The following is a 19851-nucleotide window of genomic DNA, read 5'->3' as shown; positions in this document are numbered from 1 at the left end:
TACAGTACTGTATTGATGGTTTTTTTAAAGGTAACGGGTGGTCACATCAAATATTGATTTGATTTAGATTTTTCTTGTGTTCACTCACTTTGCAATTTACTAATTGATAAAAATAAACTATTAAACGATTAACATGTCTATTTTGAAAGCATTCTTACTTTACTTTACCTACCTAAAACTCATGCACAGTACTGTACGTTATTAACCTTTGCATATAATAAGGCATTTGAAGATTTGTCACCTTTGGTTAATCATTTTTTGCAAACATTGTTTTTAAAAACATTTTGTACTTAACTTTCTTTAAGGCATCGTTAATATCTTTGTTTTTTAGACTGTAAATAATGGGATTTAGTATAGGGATCAAGACAACATATATCAGAGCGAAATACTTGTCATGGCTTGGAGCGTAGCTCGTTGAGGGTCTCATATACAAACACAGAATGGTTCCATAGAACAGATTGACGGAGGTCAGGTGGGAGGTACAGGTGGAGAAAGCTTTAAGCCGACCCTCTGCCGATTTAATTTTTAGAATGTTGGAGATAATCAATACATACGAGGTTAAAGTGAGTAGAAATGCAGGAAATATAAGCAATGTCCCAAGAAGATACGTTATTGTTTCCACATTGGAGGTGTCACTACAAGAGAGCTTCAGCAATGGGGTAACGTCACAGAAAAAATGGTCAATATGGTGAGAAGCACAGAAGTTCTTCTTAGATATAAGGATGGTGTGTGCCATAGGGTCCAATATTCCAATGCTCAATGCAGTAATGATCAACACACAGCAGTCTCTTATGGTCATCAGAATGTAATAATGAAGGGGGTGACAAATTGCCACATATCGGTCATAAGCCATGGCTCCAAGGAGAAGGAATTCAGTACATGTCAGAGATACAAAGAAATACATCTGGATCATACACCCAGAGAAAGAGATGGTTTTCTCTTGGGTAAGCAGAATATGCAACAGTTTGGGTAGAATATTCGAGGCATAGGTTATGTCAATGGATGAGAGTTTAATCAAAAAAATATACATAGGGGTGTGAAGATTAGAGTCACTTGAAATAGCAATTAAAATAGTCGCATTCCCAAAGAGAATAATGAAAAAAATGGGTAGGAAAACAAGGAACATTGGGAGCTGGAGTCCTTGTTTATCAGTAAGGCCTTCAATAATAAATCCTGTCTCGTTGTACGTCATTTTATCTATGTATATTCTTATTTCTGCAAAAACAAATATAGATTCACATTATTGATTTAAATAACAAAAGAAAAAATGCACATTTTTGTTCCTTGTATATATTAGCATCTATTCATTAAAAATCCACTTCCAATTTGTAGGAAAAGCAGGACAGCAGGATTAAGACATTCAACTATGGAATGTCCACCAGTTCTGTGCAACATTTGTGAACTTATGTATTTAATTTTGCTAACAATAATCATAAAAATTTTTTTGAAGGTGATTTTTTTATTTTAATTATGCGATTTTTTGACCTTATGTTTATATTTGAATACATGTGAAAGATATTTGTGTAAATTATGTAACTGATGTAAATGTAAGACAGCAAGTACTTCCTCTTATAAAATGTGGGTAAGTAGTTTATAATATATAAACCTAAATACCTATTATTTCAGCTTATCTTTATACAACAATATCTATGGGACTGCGCTGCACAACTTTTAAAAATAATTTGTTTAAAGAAAATGGAAATTTTTATTTTTTAGTTTGTTTAAAAAATCAATTATAACAATAATAATAGTAAAACTACTTCTACTACCACTACTACTGCTACTACTAATAATAATTTATTTTGCATACCAAAGAATTTATATATATATAAATGCACATAAACATTATTTATACTGTTGTAGCCTAAGAACGAAAAATAATATTTATCTAGCATCATGTAAGCAAGTCTACAAGTTTTGTATTTTTGGTATTTATGCTACTCACCTATGTGCTGTCCGAGTTGTAATAATATCTCTCTGATACGTTATAAACTGCTTCTGTAGTAGGGATTCATTGATTATATAGTAATTTATCGCTTTTATACTGTGTGGCAGGAAAATGTAACACACTTGAGGACATTTAGGCAACAGGTGTAATCAACCGATGCTTTCCACTTTGAAACAAGTAATGACCCTTGATAGTTATCTATACCCAGGATACAAATGAGCAAAACTTGTACTTTGTATACATGGAACATAGAAATATGGAATTTCCTGGCAGATAATACCCATCTGGCCCATCTATTCTGATCATTTTACAAAAATTATACAAAATGTGGTAACATTTAAAAATATTTATGCAGGCGTGTCACCATTAGGGGAACTATCCAGTTCCAATAAAATGTAAAAAAAATAATTAAAAAAATCAAATATTTATGAGCAAATGCTAGAATTAGCGCTGTATCCTCCCAAAAATACTGACATGAAAGAGATAAAATACTAGCATTTCAAATACCCAAGGGATATCTACTGAAAAATTAAAGTGATTTGATGGGGTAAATTGGAGTTCAATGAAGTCCCAAATAGGGCATAGGCACAGACTGACCCAAATGAAAAAAATGCCACTTCCCAAAGTGTCCTCTTAGGCCCAAACAACCAGACAAACACATGCATAGTTGGTATCCCTGTACTCAAAAGATGTTGCTGAACACAAATTGGGGTGTTGTTTGACAGTGACATATACCAGGAGCTGTAAATTCCGCCTGAAGTACAATGTGTGTGGGAAAAAAACAAATATCAGCAGAAATTTTGACTAAGGCTTGTGGTAAAATTAGGTCATGGAAAGGGATAAAATACTGCCATTTGAAATACCCTGGGGTGTTCAAAAATATATGATTTGATGGGGTAAATTGAGCTGACCAGCTTCAAAGTTGTCCCAAACAGAACATGGTGGCAGAAGGACCATATGGGTGCATTCAACAGTACAAAAGGGGGCATCAATACACAAGGGAGGGGGTGGCTGGGGACATCACATAAATCTATACACAAGGGTGTTGGTGCATAAATGCAAAAGGGGGCTGACTGGGGGCACAAATGCACATGGGACAATACACAAGGGTGTGGGTGGGATACATTAAAACTAAAGGGGTGTGTGTTTGGTGTGTCGGTGTGGCAGAGTGTGTCCTGGTGTGTGTGTTTGGGGTGTCGGTGTGGCAGAGCCTGTCCTGGTGTATGTGTTTGGGTGTTGGTGTGGCAGAGCCTATCCTGGTGTGTTTTTTGGTGTCGGCCTGAAGTTTTTGGCACTGTTAGGTTATGTATGGAGCAGGCAGATGAAAATAGCTGCTTCCTACTATGGAAATCAGTAGAGGAGGCAAGGGAATGGAAAACCCAGTGCAAAGTTCTCCTCTTTTGGGCTTGTATATATATATATATATATATATATATATATATATATATTAACATGTTCAAATCATTGGTAATTGTATGAGTTTATGTAGTGTCAGTTGTTTTGTAACGGTGCTATGGAATTAATAAATGCTATGCAAATATAATATTGTATAGGATATTAAATGAAATGTAAATATAATATTAAAATATCTGCACCTCCTTAGTGGAGGAACCTCTATGGAGGAACGGACTTCCTTAGTGTTGCCGTAAAGAAGAAGATTAGTGTGGTGATTAAGGAAAAAAAACACATGACTAACAACAATGGTGAAGTCCAGATGAAGAAAGTTTATTGAAACAAAAGGAAATCAAACCATTTTTCTGTAGGGCTGATCTACATATCTCACTGTATTTTATGCTTACACAAAAATATTTAGTTTTTAGAAAGTAAAAGTCAAACCATTTTTCTCTAGGGCTGATCTACATATCTCACTGTATTTTATGCTTACATAAAAATATTTAGTTTTTAGAAAGTAAAAGTATGGATAAACTACATACATTAGCTACTAATGCAAAGTTTTTTGGGGGTGTTTGACACATGCTATTTTGTTTCATTAAAGCAACTTTAACTTTCTGATTTTTCAGACTATACATAATAAAGGAACCAAGACAGCGAATAGAATAGCCAAAAAATAATTCTGTTTTGGAGAATAAGTTGAAGTGGGTCTCATATATAAACACAAGATAGTCCAATGTAACAGCACAATGTCTTAAACTCACCCAGGATACAGTAATGAAGAAGGTGAACAAACCTTAGGGTTCAACACTCCGCCTACCACACAGGAGCCCCATTAATAATGTCCAGAGATTTCACTAATATCCATGAGAAGAACAAATGGAAGTTCTGTTTATTTTCAAGACCTTGTTCATAGTGTTTCTTTGTACATATTTGTACACTTAAAAACATTTAATACATTCAGAAATTATTTCAAAACATTTTGGGTCAGAAATTATATTGTTGTACATAGTCCAGCTTCTGGTTCACACTGAGCTCCATGAAATCTCATAGTGAGAATACGAAAAAACTGAGAAGCAGACAAAAATAACAATAGTAATAAAATAATAAATCAAATTAAAAACAATTAAGTAATTATATGGAGGAACATCATCTGGGGCACCGCCTGTTACAGAAAAGATGCTTGAGTTCTTTTAAAACCCCCAAATAATCTCTAATAAAAAAATTAAATTAAAAAAAATATAAAACATATGAGAAATTAATCAAACATCTTGAAGTCCTCCATAGTGTAATGGAGATTAGAGATTTTCTTCATAAATGGTCCATTGAGATTCAGTGCATCAGGAAGCTCGCTCACCCAAAAGGGCGATGTGCCCCCTTTTTTATGGCATAGAGTGTACTTTCCCCAAGACCTTCTGCCCCAGGCAAGAATATGCTACTGCAGCCTATATTTTTACCACAGGAAAGATTATAAAAAAATTTATTTTATTATTATTATATTATTTTTATTACTTTATTTTATTATTATTATATTATTTTATTTTGGCCTTGTGAGGAAGTAAAAATATTATAAAAATACCCTGGTTTTCTTTCTGTCGTCGGGTCTATTATAAAAAACAAAGCATTCATCATACAGCTATAGTGAAAACATCCAATAATATGCTTTTAACCTTTGCATCTATTTTGAAGAATTTAAAGATCCTTTGGATAATAATTATTTCCAATATTGTTTTTTAAAAGAAAATTTGTTTTTATGTTTCTTTAATGCACTTTTAATGTCTTGGTTTTTCAGACTGTAAATAATGGGATTAAGTATTGGAATCATGACAACATATATCAGAGCAAAAAACTTGTCCTGGCTTGGGGCATAGCTTGCTGTTGGTCTCATATATAAACATATAATGGTTCCGTAGAACATCGTGACAGAGGTCAAATGAGAGGTACAGGTGGAAAAGGCTTTACGCCGACCCTCTGCTGATTTTATTTTTAGAATGCTGGAGATAATTAATATATATGAGATTAAAGTGAGCAGGAACGCTGGAAATACAAGCAATGCCCCATAAATGTAGGTTATCATTTCGACCTTGGAGGTGTCGCTGCAAGAGAGCTTCAACAATGGGGTAACGTCACAGAAAAAATGTTCAATATGGCGAGAAGCACAGAAGTTCATCCTGGAAATAAGCATGGCATGTGCCACTGGGTCCAATAATCCAATGCTCGATGCAGTAATGATCAACACACAGCAGTCTCTTATGGTCATCAGAATGTAATAATGAAGGGGGTGGCAAATTGCCACATATCGGTCATAAGCCATGGCTCCAAGGAGAAGGAATTCAGCACATGTCAGATATATAAAAATATACATTTGGATTATACACCCAGAGAATGAGATGGTTTTATGTTGAGTAAGCAGAATATGTAACAGTTTGGGAATGATATTCGAAGCATAGGTTATGTCAATGAATGAGAGTTTAATCAAAAAAATATACATAGGAGTGTGAAGATTAGAGTCACCTAAAATAGCAATTAAAATGGTCGCATTCCCAAATAGAATAATTAAATAGATAAGTAGAAAAATGATGAAAATTGGAAGTTGAAGTTCTTTGGTATCATTAAAGCCTTCAATAATAAACCCTGTCTCGTTGTACATAATCTAATGTAAATGATAATGTGAAAATAAATATAGATTCATGTTTTCGGTTGAGATAGCAAAAGAAAAAAATGCATATTTTTTTATATATATATTTGGGTCTATTCGCTAAATATTTACCATTCACTTCCAGGTTGAAGGAAAAGTAGAAACGTGACAGTAGGATTAAACCTTTTAACTGGAATCCCTACTGGTTCCGTGGAACCTTATTATATATTTTTTTTATTTAGTTTGGTAACAATAATCATAAAATATTCTATGAAAGATAATTTGATGAATGTACATTAAAATGTTGTAAATATGAAAATGCAATTATTATAATAATAATAATAATTACTCAACAATTACTATTAGCATAGCGCGTGTTACCTCTACCATGTCTACAAACCACATACTCGTATACCTTTTTTAAACACACCTGGATTAAAAATTCCAACTGGATTACTGAACATAGAACAGTTGGGGTCGTAGATTGAAAGTTTTTAATTGCATTAAAATGTTAAATCAGTGACTTTGCCAGAAGAATCGAAAGTCGAGAAGTGAAAAGCGATTAACCCTTTATTATGGGATTTCTATCCTTTTTCTCCTAGGATTACAGTTGAATAAACCTGAAAGATATATGTGTAAAGGATCATAGTAAATGCATTTGTATTTTAGATTAAATCTTTTGAGACACCAAATACATCACCACATATCGCGGAGTTAAGTAGTTTTTGTGCATTAACTCTTGCTTTCAGTTTTATCTTAGGCAACTACATTTTTATTGAGCATTTTGCAACAATATGTAAAATTGAATAATAAGACACATATAAAAATAACTGCTAAGTAACATCATTTATAGGATATGCGGTGCAGATACCTGTAGCCTTACACAAAAAAATCTATTCTAACATCGCTTAAGTAACTTTTACGGTTTATGTTTTTTGGTATTTATGCTACTCACCTATGTTCTAGGTTAGCACAGTATGATTACAGACTGCTTACTCCATCTGCATTAAGGATTAATTAATCTAGAGGAAGCCGGTATTTATCGCTTTTATACTGTGCAGTATTCCCTATCACAATGTAAGCATCAGGTGCAATCAATCTCTGCTTTCCACTCTGAGGGCGAGTAATGACCCCTGGTACTCATCTATACCCAGGATACAGACAAGCAAAACATCTTTATAAATTCAGCACTTCTTGTATTGAAAAAAGTTCTGTAAATATTTTTTTTTCACTTAAAACTCAGCCCACCTAGTATGCCCATTATGGAGACACTGAAACCTTAATCAGTCCATATTCTTGTCTTAGATTGGGGTTTATGCATATCCCATGCATGTTTAACCCCTTCAATCCCCTATGGACGTACCGTGACGTCCAAAAAACGCCTCTCAAGAATCCCCTATGGACGTACCGATACGTCCAAAAAACGCCTCTCAAGAATCCCCTATGGACATACCGATACGTCCAGCCCTTCTTGCAGCGTCAGAGACACATCCCTGCCGCTGCACGGGAGATCAGGCTGTCGTTTGACAGCCTGGACTCCCCACTGACAGCAGAAGCCAGCATTGCCGGCTTTCTGCTGTCCGATCTGATGTAACAGATGTAAGCCGGAAAGCTGTTACATTTTAAACTGCCCGATCCCTGCAGGGGATATCCTGTCCTCCGATGAGGCACAGATGCTGCGATCTCTATGCACGTCTGTGGCATATAGGGGGTTATACCAAAATTGACTTCCGTCTAGGGGCGCTTGAAAACACACGATCGCAAATCTCTCAAAAATAAAAAATAAATAAAGAACAAAAAGAAAAAAATAGTGTGATACAGTAAAAAATGTTCCTGGAGTTTTTAACACAAGACTTCAATGGTTGCACTCACAATATTCATCAATCTTTAGCGCGTATATTTAACCACCCTTCAGTATGTATGTTGGTTCCTTGACCTCAGGTGCATGGAAGACAAGAAATATCCAAATAGGGTAATATCTTTAAAACCAGTGTTTACGCAATAAAGTAATGCACTCACATTTGGATGAAGAATATCAAGCGCATCTGATTAGTTGTCCTGAAGCGGTCTTGGTTTCCAAAACGAAGTTCCTGGTGTGGTCGTACTGGACCCCAGGGTCCAACGAAGATGTTTCTTTAATGTTCCAGTATAGATGTTTTTTAAAGTGCAAGTGCTCATGTAAATTGATTCAATTATATGAAATGTGATAAATGGTGTATGTTCAGTAATTGTAAATTGATCAGTATGAGAAACAGTGGATAAATGCAAGAAATAAAATAAATAATTTAATTTGGGGCTATGCCCTTACAATTCAATAATCGGCAAACTACACTATATAAGTGTTTAACAAAGTCTGTCCGGGATGAATTAAAAGAATAAAAAATGTTCAGATAAAAAGTCATAAAAAATATCGAGCAAAGTCCAAGGTAAACAGTCCTCTACGCGTTTCGCCGGTCAAGGGCTTCCTCAGGAGGTATATTCGTCTCCTGAGGAAGCCCTTGACCGGCGAAACGCGTAGAGGACTGTTTACCTTGGACTTTGCTCGATATTTTTTATGACTTTTACACGAGCACTTGCACTTTAAAAAACATCTATACTGGAACATTAAAGAAACATCTTCGTTGGACCCTGGGGTCCAGTACGACCACACCAGGAACTTCGTTTTGGAAACCAAGACCGCTTCAGGACAACTAATCAGATGCGCTTGATATTCTTCATCCAAATGTGAGTGCATTACTTTATTGCGTAAACACTGGTTTTAAAGATATTACCCTATTTGGATATTTCTTATCTTCCATGCACCTGAGGTCAAGGAACCAACATACATACTGAAGGGTGGTTAAATATACGCGCTAAAGATTGATGAATATTGTGAGTGCAACCATTGAAGTCTTGTGTTAAAAAATCCAGGAACATTTTTTACTGTATCACACTATTTTTTTCTTTTTGTTCTTTATTTATTTTTTATTTTTGAGAGATTTGCGATCGTGTGTTTTCAAGCGCCCCTAGACGGAAGTCAATTTTGGTATACCTTTTCAACACTCGGTGGAGAGTGTTAATAGGGTTGCAGCTATAAACCCGATCCAAAAGAAAGGAAAGTACTTTATTCTTTTCTTACTTTTTCTTACTTTTTCGGACATTTGGTTTCACCTTTTGCATGGCATATAGGGGGTTAAAAGGCATATCATGGGGCAGAGTGGCATTTAGGAGGGTATTAGGCATATCAGGGAGGCAGAATGGCATATAGGGGGTATAAGGCATTTCTGGGGGCAGAGTGGCAAGCCTGGGGGCAGATGTGCATAACTGGGGGGGCAGGTTGGCAAATAAAAGGAAATAAAAACAAAAAAAAATAATTCTCAATCAATCACAGCTTTTCTTAAATATGAAAAAATAGTTTACATGAATTAATAAAGAAATAAAAGTTTCTTACAAGAATATCGTGAAGAATAATGTGATCGCTGTTTGGTTCCACTGAATAAAATGGAACTTTTTAATCTAAAACAATTTTCAATAGCAAATGTTTTGATTCCATTATGTGTAATGTATTTAAATTATTAGGGCCTTTTAACACTTTTGCTTTCTGGCATTTTAATACAAATAATGTGATAAAAAGAATGTTTTATAGTTATTTGTATGGCAAATAGTGTGACTCGGGTATGTATTGGGGTGCGTGTGGGTATAAGAGCTCGTCCGCGAGATAAACTATGAGGCTGCTCTCCAAATGTTTCCATGGCTGCTTTTCAGCCCCAGTCCGGCCCTTTAGAACAAAATGCTATTTTGTTCTTAAGTTTCAATAAAGCAGCTTGAACTTCCTGGTTTTTAAGACTATAAATAATAGGATTTAGCAAAGGAACCAAGACGGCGTAAATAATAGCAAAGAACTTGTCCTGTTTTGGAGAATAGGATGAAATGGGTCTCAGATATAAACACAAGATAGTCCAATAAAAGATAGTAACAGAGGTCAAATGAGAAGTGCAAGTAGAAAAAGCTTTCCGTCGACCTTCTGACGACTTTATTTTCAGAATGGTGGAAATAATGAATACATAGGAGATTAAGGTGAGCATGAAAGCTGGGATCACAACGAAAACACCCCCAGCATACGTTAGTATTTCCACAACAGTCATATCACTACAGGAGAGCTTCAAAACTGGAGAAACATCACAGAAAAAGTGGTCAATGAGATGAGAAGCGCAGAAGGACATCTTAGATATGAGGATAGCGTGTGGCATAGGGTCGGTTAGCCCAATGGTCCACGCACACGTTATAAGCAGAGCACAGTGCCTTAAACTCATCAGGATACAGTAACGAAGGGGGTGACAAATCGCTACGTAACGGTCATACGCCATGACCGCAAGCAAAACATATTCGGTGCACGTCAGGAAGGTAAAGACATACATTTGTGATATACATCCTGCAAATGAGATTGTCTTCCGTTTAGTAAGGAGGACATACAATAGTTCAGGTAAAACGTTTGATGTGCTCATTATGTCAATGAAAGAAAGTTTCATTAAAAAAATATACATTGGAGTGTGAATATTAGGGTCACTTAAGACGGCTATGAATAAAGTCATATTCCCCCAAATAATGATGAAGTAGGCAATTAGAAATATAAAAAATATTGGAAGTTGTAGTTCTGGGATATCCGTCAAACCCTGGATGGTAAAATCAGGCCCTGTTGAGTTCATTTTCTAATTTCATATTTGTCAACGACCAAGTCACCGTTCTTTAGGGCCTTAGGGTTAAAATAAAAATCACACTTCTTTTTATCTAGTAAAGCCTTTGTAGAATGTATTACTTCCTGTGTTGTAAGTCTTCCTTCAGGAGCGAGTCCTTCTTTAAGAATGTTTTATTGGTTCCTTATCCCAAGGACTCCTATAAAAAAAAAGAGATCATTCTGAACAAGGAAATTATCAGGTTCACAATCATTCTAACATGCATAATTCTTTAATTTTAAAAATAAATTGTGTCCAACAAAAATCCCTCAAATACATCCTATTATTGACAAATAAAATAAACACTAAATATGAAATAAAAACAATCAAAACATAATATAAACTAGAACATGTTTAATGTGGTAATAATAATAATATGAAGGAACGTTCCTGATTGATTTTTAGGGTTGATCGGGTCAATTTAGAAACCAATATAAAATCACATAAGCTTTTAGGACTTCAGAGGTCTTACTCCATCTGAAGAAGAGACAGACGTTATAAAATCCTATGAAAATCTTATGCGATCTCCTGGTCAATAAAAGATATTAACTTTCACAAAAGACTCCATTTACTTTTGGACTAGTGTGGATGAATTTATTTCCCTTCATTTTTTTCAGACATTTGTTGGCTGGGTGAATCAAGTTTTCTTCTGGGGATATTGTTAAATAAATTGGTTCTTATGTTGTATAACATTAGATTATACATTCAAACCCAACTTGGCCCTTGCAAGAAAAGCCTGCTTCAATAAGGAAAGCATAACTTAAGGGGCAGTAATGTTTAAAATCACAGCATAGTTATACAAATATTGTGGTGTTTAAAAAATAAAATAAAAATTAGAATGGATGCTTTCTTAATAATATTTTTATAGGAACAGTCAGTGAGACTGATGCATATGTGTGTGATTAAAATTGGTAACATATAAGGAAAAAATAGAAAATTTATAATTTAAAAAATAAATATGCTGTTTAATGCATCAACTGTTCACATAAACATATCACTAACATAACGCTTAATCAAAAATAAAAAAACATTGATGTAGCATATATAAATGTATACGTCAATATGCCCATATTTGTATTAGATACACTTGACAAACATTTAAAACCAGATTTATGATGTTCAACATGTGCTACCTCTTAATATACATGTTTTCATAAACTAATGCTAATACGTCTTATTGTAAGAATAATAATAATAATATATATAACGTAGACAGTCAGTCTAATAAGTGAATAATCTATACTAGTTACATACCTATGTAGAAAGCCAATTCTAATGCTGACATTTCTGTGTTGTCCCCATAAAACACAGGGAAGTGCAGTCCTCTTATACACCTGAAAAAGGGGTGTGAAAAGTAACGGTTATTTGCTGATCTTTTATACTGTCTGATAGAGATGTGAAACCCTCAAGAGAAAAAGTATGATAAGTAAAACTTTCTTGGAGTCAGAGAAAGAAAAACAGGTTTGGGAACACCTAATGATACCCAGTACAACTCAACATGTTTCATGCCGCAGCTAAAGTTTTAGGCTTGGTAAACTTTAGTTTGAAACAAAGAAATTTAAGTAATGTCCAGGGATGGTATAGGGATGGTATATGGACATGGATAGGTTGTATGGGATCTGAGGTTACAGCCCAAGCTTCGTTCAAACTGTTATAATTTGTGGTCAGTTTTCTTAGATCATAATTTTTTTGAATTATTTGAGATTTTTTGATGACCACTTCTTTTGGGCCAAACATGAGGACGGATGGCTTCACTGATCATCACAACATGTGCCCCCCACACACAGGTATCATATGCAAAATGTGTGTCCATCCTTCTTGCATGGTGTTAAAATCTCAATACCCTCCTTCCTAAAGGGTATATACACCTCCAAACCTCTTTCACCACAGTAGTAGGTAGCAGAGGCAGGAGGGACAAGGATGTCTTCATGTCTGGGTGGCCCCATATCTACTAGAATTTATTCCCATACCTGGGAACTTCTGGGCTCCGGCTACTACCTGACGTCAGTGCATGTCCCAAATGTGACCTTTTAGTCCCCAAACTACCTTACAAACCCATGCATGTGTGGGATCACTGTATTCAAGAGATGTTGCTGAACACTTATTGGTTTCTTGTTTATACCAGGGGATGTAAATTAATACCTGAAGTACAATTTGTGTGAAAAAACACAAAATAAATTACTACCACAAACTTTGACAAAGGCTGGTAGTAGAACTAGTGCATGGAAAGTGTTATAATACCAGCATTTGAAATACTCCAGATTGTCTAGTTTTCAAAAATATATGTTTTGATGGAGTACAATAAATTGGTTGGCTTCCAAAAATGTCCAAAATTGGACATGGGGAGAGGATCTGCTTTGCCCAATCAATGAGGATACGGAATGACAGCACATCAAACAAAAATTAAAGCAAAACTTTAATATAGAACTCTTACTACAGCAGATAGAAAATACTTATATGTGTGTAAACTTACATGTATGTATATATGTGTGTGCAAACGTATATGTATGTATATATGTGTGTGTAACCTTATATATATGTATGTATAAGTGTGTGTAAACTTATATGTATGTATATATGTGTGTGTAAAATGAGTTAACCCCTTCATTCCCCTATAGACGTACCGGGACGTCCAAAAAACGCCTATTAAGAAACCCCTATGGACGTCCCGGTACGTCTAGCCCTTCGTGCAGCGTCAGGGACACATCCCTGCCACTTCACGGGAGACCAGGCTGTCGTTTCACAGGCTGGACTCCCCACTGACAGCACAAGCCGGCATTGCCGGCTTTCTGCTCTCCGATCTCCTGTAACAGCTTCTGGGATGAAAGCCGGTAAGCTGTTACACTGTAAACTGCAGTTTCAAACGCGCGATCGGGCACTCCCTCCCGGGTTGCGTCACTGCTGACGTAACCCGGAAGGTCATCGGAGGACAGGATATCCCCTGTGGGGATATCCTGCCCTCCGATGAGGCACAGAGACGCTGCGATCTCTATGCAGGTCTGTGAGGACTTGCATAGAGATCACATTGTGATCGGTGCAGGGGGATCGCGGGGAGGGGAGTGAGAAACCATGTCTCTCACTCCCCCTCCCGTCCTGTAACAGAAAAGCAGAAAAAAAAGTTAATTCATTAAAAAAATAATATTAAATACATCATTAAAATAATAACATAAATAATACTAAACAAAATTATAATGTGAGCTGTGATGTCATTGTGACATCACTGGCATGTTCAGGAGGTCCCTAAGAGGACCTCTAACCATTTCTGTGTTAAAAAAATATTTTTTAGCTTTGAGGTACCAAAAACCCCTGGGATTGAAGGGGTTAAGCAATCAATGTCACAGCAATCCATGTTATTATTATTATCCTTTATTTATATAGCGCCAACAGTTTACGGTGTTAAATGTCAATACAGTAATACATCACCGAGCCAAGTAGTTATCACTCATCTAGCTGACTAACTCGTAACTCAGCAGGGGCTGGGAACAAGAGCCACTTGTCTCGGACGCAAGGATCCCTGGATACATCCTGGGCTGCAAACACCATAGATGAGGCTTCAAAGTTGGTAGTTGTGGCCTTAGGTTTTTATAGGCTTGGTGAGGACTTTCCGGAATCTTCCAGGGGCGAGTGTCTTTACGTCATGGTGTTATCTCTAGGAGGCTTCTGTTCTGTGATGCAGGCAACCCTCCATTTTATGATGCTGGCCAGACACCCTAAAAAGAGATCCTTCGCCATTTTGTTCTTATGTGCTCGGGCCGCTTTTCCTTATCTATCTAGTGGTCTGTACATGTTGACGCCTGACGCCTAAGTTACAAGACATATGACTATACTTAACTAATTAACCCTATCATGACCGGGGCCAGGAGTCATATTATTAAAATGCACTACGGGATCACCAGATTGACTAAAAGTGGGTTTGAAATAGCAAAACACAACTTGTACTTATTGCCCTATAACTTGCAAAAAAACATAAAAACATTCGGTATTTCTTAACTCAGGACCAATTAAATCTATTTAGCAGTTTTTTCATTAGCTTTTGTAGATAAGTAAAAGGTTTTTCAAATAAACGTGAAAAAAACTTTAAACGCTTTTTTCAATACTTCACCATACTTTATTATTTTTATTGGAAATGAGATGATAAAAATGCTATCCAAAGGAAGGGTATAAGCATGACTATGTACAAGTCTGTGTTTGAAGTGGTATATAGATCCAGATGCCCCCCATGGAAACTTCCTTAACAGGTAACGCAAATTAATCTTTAGTTAGTAATGCTGCGAACTTATTTTTGAGTCTGTCCAAAGCCTTTTTGACTTCTTGGTTTTTTAGACTGTAAATAATGGGGTTAAGCATCGGTACGACCACAATGTATAGAAGCGCAAAATATTTGTCCTGTTTCGGTGAATAGCTTGATGTAGGCCTCATGTACAAACACATGGTCGTTAAGTAGTAGAGAGTAACGCACAGCAGGTGGGAGCTGCAGGTAGAAAAGGCTTTACGTCGACCTTCTACAGACTTTATTTTAAGAATGGCAGAAATAATGAATACATATGAAATAAAGGTGAACACTAGCGCAGGAAACGGGATCAGCGCCCCGTCAATGTAATTTATTTTTTCCACAAGAGATGTGTCACTGCAGGAGAGCTTCAGTAACGGTACGAGGTCGCAGAATAAATGGTTAATGACATGGGAGACACAAAAGGCCATCTTGGAGACAAGGAAAGCATGTGGTAACGGGTCTATCAAACCGATGGTCCATGTAATGATGATGAGTGCTGCTATGTGTCTAAAACCCATAAGAATGGCGTAATGAAGGGGGTGACAGATTGCTATATATCTGTCATATGCCATGGCTGCAAGCAGGATAAATTGTGCGCAAGCCATAGATAAAAAGAAGTACATCTGGGTTACGCATTCTAGAAATGAAATCATATTGTTTTGTGTAAGTAACATATTTAAAAGTTTAGGTAAAATATCTGAAGTAGAAGTAATGTCAATTAATGAAAGATTCATCAAAAAAATATACATTGGAGTGTGCAGGTAATAGTCAGTCACAATAATGACAAAAATGGTCATGTTTCCAAGGATAATAAAAAGGTAAATAAAGAGAAAAATTAAGAACACAGGGATCTTTAGGCCTGAAATTTCTGTGAAGCCTTGAATTGAAAAGTCTGTCTCATTCTGTTGATAATTCAATTGTATATTTCCTATAACTACCATAATTTTTCTTAAGGTTTATTGCGAATGTGCTGTTGAAAGTAAGAGTTTTAATTGCTGAAATTTCTTTTGTTTTGTGGTGTCCTTTAATCCTCAACATTCCTGCGTCTGAAGCATATTAGATCCCTAGAACCTAAAATATATTTGACAGAAATCTCATAAAAAAACACATGGTCTGGGTAACTAAGTGGCACTCATCACACAAATAAAAAATATTCTGACTTTACGGAAACTTTATAATTAGGCTACTTTTTAATTACTTATTTTATGAAATAAATTATGATTTCAAAATGGCATATATGCAAGATTTGTAAAAAAGAACAAGATTAAAAGGCTCTGTTTCATTTAGATGATGCATGATTTCAGCTTTCTGTCATGTTATGAAAATAAACCACAGCAGATCTGTAATTTTAGTCTTCCCCCTGAAGATTTAATCACAGAATAAAAGTAAAAGAAAGTAATGTCAATTAATGAAAGATTCGTCAAAAAAATATACATTGGAGTGTGAAGGTAGTAGTCAGTGACAAAAATGGCCCTTTTTCCGAAGGAGGTAAAAAGGTATATAAAGAGGAACATTAAGAACATCGGTAGGGGATCTGCAGGCCTCAAATTTTTGTGAAGCCTTGAATTGAAATCAGATGAATTCTCTTGATATTCAAATTTTAAATTTCTCATAACTACTGTAATTTTTCTTAAAATTTATTGCAAATCTATTAATGTAGAGTTTTAACAATTTCTTCTTCGTAGAAACTTGTTTTGTGGTGTTCTTCAATTTACAAAAGTCTCAGAAGAGTATTAGATCCATAGAACCGGAAATATTATTGACAGAAACCTCACAAAAACACAATATATGGGTAATTATAGTGCTGATTTAAAGTGGGGCTCATTACATATAAAAACATTCACAAGGGTTCCAGTGGAGGCCACCTATACAGCAATATATTGCACATACAATCCACATTTAATCCAGATTAAAAAAAAATATTCCGGCTTTACGGGTACTTTAGAATTAGGCTGGTTAACTGTTTACTTATTTTATGAAATAAATCATAATTTAAAAATAGTATATATATATATATATATATAAGCAACATGTACAATACAGCCAATGATCTGTTTCATTTACAAGATCAAAAGGTGCGATTTAGACAAAGCATGAATTTCTATATTATTTTTAAGAAGGGTAAATTAGATAGAAGTCATCATCTGTAGCAAAGAAGATTTATGGAGACGAGCGCTAATGATATAATTCTTCCTCGCATTGCACTGAGCGATTGCAACTTTTTGTACTGTAGGACCCTTCCTATCCTGAGTCTACCCCTTAATCTCTGCAACATGCGTACAAAATACAAAAAGTTTAAAAAAAAAATAGAGGTGTAATATTAGCACTTTCAAGTTCCTTTTAAAAGTTACCTTTTCTTTGTTATAGTTAAAATTTTGACTAATAATTTCAGACTAGCCATATTATGTACTAATATGTGAACACACTAGATTTCAATGCTCATGAGATGAGACACTATAGCTTTAAAGGTTGAATCCAATACTTGTCTCAAAACTGAAATCCACTAAGCATAATAGATGTAATAAATATTTTTTAAAAACATTGAATGTGGGATATTTCTGTCATCTCATTATTAATTGTTATTTTCAAAATAATATTATCAGGCAGCGGATCGGCTATTGTTAAAGGGATTTTAATGATATCATATTTAGTACAAACCTTTATAGATACCTGTAGAATCTCTGTTCTGATGCTGTTGGGTGGATATGAATTGTTGAGATAAAGGGCCGTGTTGCAGGTAGTGGAAAGGCACTGAAAAGAATAGTAACTTGCAGCCCTGTTATACCGTGTGACAGAATTCCCCAGATAATGCAAAGTTTGCCACCTAGATCTGGGGAAAGTTTTTACTATCTTCTGAAAAAGTGTGGAAGTAGCATTTTCTTGCTCTACAAGAAATGTACAACTTCCGCAAGAAAAAGAGTGATGCACACATGACTACTTGAAGTTGGCCAACACAGATTTAGGGAGTTGGCAGATTTGTGTTGCCCACCTACTGATAAGTCACTATACTTTATATTGGAATACATTTACATTTTAACCAAATTTGCCAATTTCATCAATTCATAGGAATGTCTGAAAATGAAACAAATGAAAATGGAGCAGAGCACTCCTAATTTTCCCACACTTACTCAAACCCTTTCGCACCCTCACCTTCTCATTTAGACTCTCTCAAGCTTTCTGATGCTCTCTCTCGATTAGGCATTCCTTTCCAGGGTCTGCCTAGATCTCCGATTGCTTCTACTGCTGGCTGATCACAAGCATTGCGTTCAGCAATTCAAGTCTATGGAACCCTGCTTGCTGATCACAGTGTGATATATGCAGGAGAGATTGGAGGGGAGAAAGTGAGAAAAACAGTTTCTCCTTCTTAACACAAAAGGAAAATGTAAAAAAAGAAAATTAAAAGTGTTATTTTTTTCATAATATAACTAAAAATGAAAAATAAAAAAATACACAGCATAGCGAACAGGAAAACTCTTGACATGTTCCGCTCCCTGCCCATTTCTCCATTAAATGCGGGTGTTTCCCGTGATGTCAGGAGGAATGTCCACCGACGACAGCGGGAATGCCCACCTATGCCCTGGTCGGTCCCACAAGGATAGGCTCTGGGTAGTTGGAGCCTAGAAGTTCCCAGTATGCCCACCACCATTTAAAGATTGCCTGGGGCTATCCTTGTCCCTTGTGTAGAGCTTGCCACACCACTTCATGAAGCCACCAGAAGAGAGAAAGTTCTGGGTGGCCTATCCTGGGAAGTTCCTAGGTATGCTTCTAATGGAGTATTAATATCTGGAACAAATATGTTGATCAATAGGCATTGGGATCTATGTGACTATTATGGATGTACTGGTATATCTCCTACACGATGCAAAGGATGCGCACAGATTTCCCACAACCACCCAAAAGGGTTAGGAAACTGCCTGTGATAAAAAAGGTTACATATTTTTATTACATAATGCAAACTTATTTTTGAATCTCTTCAAAGCATTTTTGACCTCTTGGTTTTTCAGAGTATAAATGATGGGGTTTAGAATCGGGATCACAACACTGTAGAGAAGGGCAAAATATTTGTCCTGTTTTGCAGAATAGCTAGACGTAGGTTTCAAGTACAAACACATAGTAGTTACATAGTACAGAGTAACACACGTGAGGTGGGAGGTGCAGGTAGAAAAAGCTTTACGTTGGCCTTCTGCCGATTTTACTTTGAGAATAGCAGAAATAATGAATACATATGAGATAAAAGTGAAAATAAATGCTGGAAACGGAACCAGTGCCCCATCAATGTAATTAATGATTTTCACAATGGAGGTGTCGTCACAAGAGAGCTTCAGCAATGCTCCAAGGTCACAGAAAAAATGCTTTAGAATGCGAGACATGCAAAAGGACATCTTAACTACAAGGAACGCATGGGCCAGTGGGACCATGAAGCTTATGGTCCATGTAATGACCACAAGTTCTGCTGTGTGTCTGAAACCCATAAGAACTGAATAATGAAGGGGGTGACAGATCGCGATATATCTGTCATATGCCATGGCTGCAAGCAGGATAAATTGCGCACAAGTCATAGATAAAAAAAAGTACATCTGTGTTACACATTCTAGAAATGAAATCATATTGTTTTGTGTCAGTAACATTTTTAACAGTTTAGGTAAAATATCTGAAGAAGAGGTAATATCAACTAATGAAAGGTTCGTCAAAAGAATATACATTGGAGTGTGCAGGTAATAGTCAGTCACAATAATGACAAAAATGGTCATATTCCCAAATAAGATAAAAATGTAAATAAAAAGGAACACTAAGAACAAAGGGATCTGGAGGTCTGGAATCTCCATAAAGCCCTCAATTGAAAATTCAGTTACGTTGTGTTGAATTTCAGATTTTATTTTTCGCATCT

General features: G+C 35.8%; 5 protein-coding genes across 5 annotated transcripts; all 5 read right to left on the bottom strand.

Annotated features, from left to right (window-relative positions):
- Nucleotides 1-247: 247 nt before the first annotated feature.
- LOC149288713 (olfactory receptor 5AR1-like) lies at nt 248-1192 on the bottom strand. The gene has a single exon (XM_089491421.1). The coding sequence runs from the start codon at nt 1190-1192 to the stop codon at nt 248-250; it is 945 nt and encodes a 314-aa protein (XP_089347547.1).
- A 3862-nt stretch (nt 1193-5054) lies between these two features.
- On the bottom strand, nt 5055-5990 carry LOC149288712 (olfactory receptor 5AR1-like). Its single transcript, XM_089491420.1, has one exon. It carries the CDS (start codon nt 5988-5990, stop codon nt 5055-5057), a length of 936 nt encoding a protein of 311 aa, XP_089347546.1.
- A 3728-nt stretch (nt 5991-9718) lies between these two features.
- On the bottom strand, nt 9719-10663 carry LOC149288711 (olfactory receptor 13G1-like). The gene has a single exon (XM_089491419.1). The coding sequence runs from the start codon at nt 10661-10663 to the stop codon at nt 9719-9721; it is 945 nt and encodes a 314-aa protein (XP_089347545.1).
- A 4275-nt stretch (nt 10664-14938) lies between these two features.
- On the bottom strand, nt 14939-15904 carry LOC149288710 (olfactory receptor 5AR1-like). The gene has a single exon (XM_089491418.1). The coding sequence runs from the start codon at nt 15902-15904 to the stop codon at nt 14939-14941; it is 966 nt and encodes a 321-aa protein (XP_089347544.1).
- A 2988-nt stretch (nt 15905-18892) lies between these two features.
- On the bottom strand, nt 18893-19849 carry LOC149288709 (olfactory receptor 5AR1-like). Its single transcript, XM_089491416.1, has one exon. It carries the CDS (start codon nt 19847-19849, stop codon nt 18893-18895), a length of 957 nt encoding a protein of 318 aa, XP_089347542.1.
- Between the last annotated feature and the right edge of the window lie 2 nt (nt 19850-19851).

Source organism: Sceloporus occidentalis, unplaced genomic scaffold (assembly GCF_023333645.1).
Source record: "Sceloporus occidentalis isolate IW3139 unplaced genomic scaffold, rSceOcc1.0.p SCAF_50, whole genome shotgun sequence".
NCBI lineage: Eukaryota > Metazoa > Chordata > Lepidosauria > Squamata > Phrynosomatidae > Sceloporus > Sceloporus occidentalis.
This window is presented reverse-complemented; position numbering and strand designations above follow the sequence as displayed.

Bases quoted from the DNA above. Each gene is read 5' to 3' on its own strand.
- LOC149288712 (XM_089491420.1), bottom strand. From the start codon at position 5,990: ATGTACAACGAGACAGGGTTTATTATTGAAGGCTTTAATGATACCAAA.
- LOC149288713 (XM_089491421.1), bottom strand. From the start codon at position 1,192: ATGACGTACAACGAGACAGGATTTATTATTGAAGGCCTTACTGATAAA.
- LOC149288710 (XM_089491418.1), bottom strand. From the start codon at position 15,904: ATGGTAGTTATAGGAAATATACAATTGAATTATCAACAGAATGAGACA.
- LOC149288711 (XM_089491419.1), bottom strand. From the start codon at position 10,663: ATGAACTCAACAGGGCCTGATTTTACCATCCAGGGTTTGACGGATATC.
- LOC149288709 (XM_089491416.1), bottom strand. From the start codon at position 19,849: ATGCGAAAAATAAAATCTGAAATTCAACACAACGTAACTGAATTTTCA.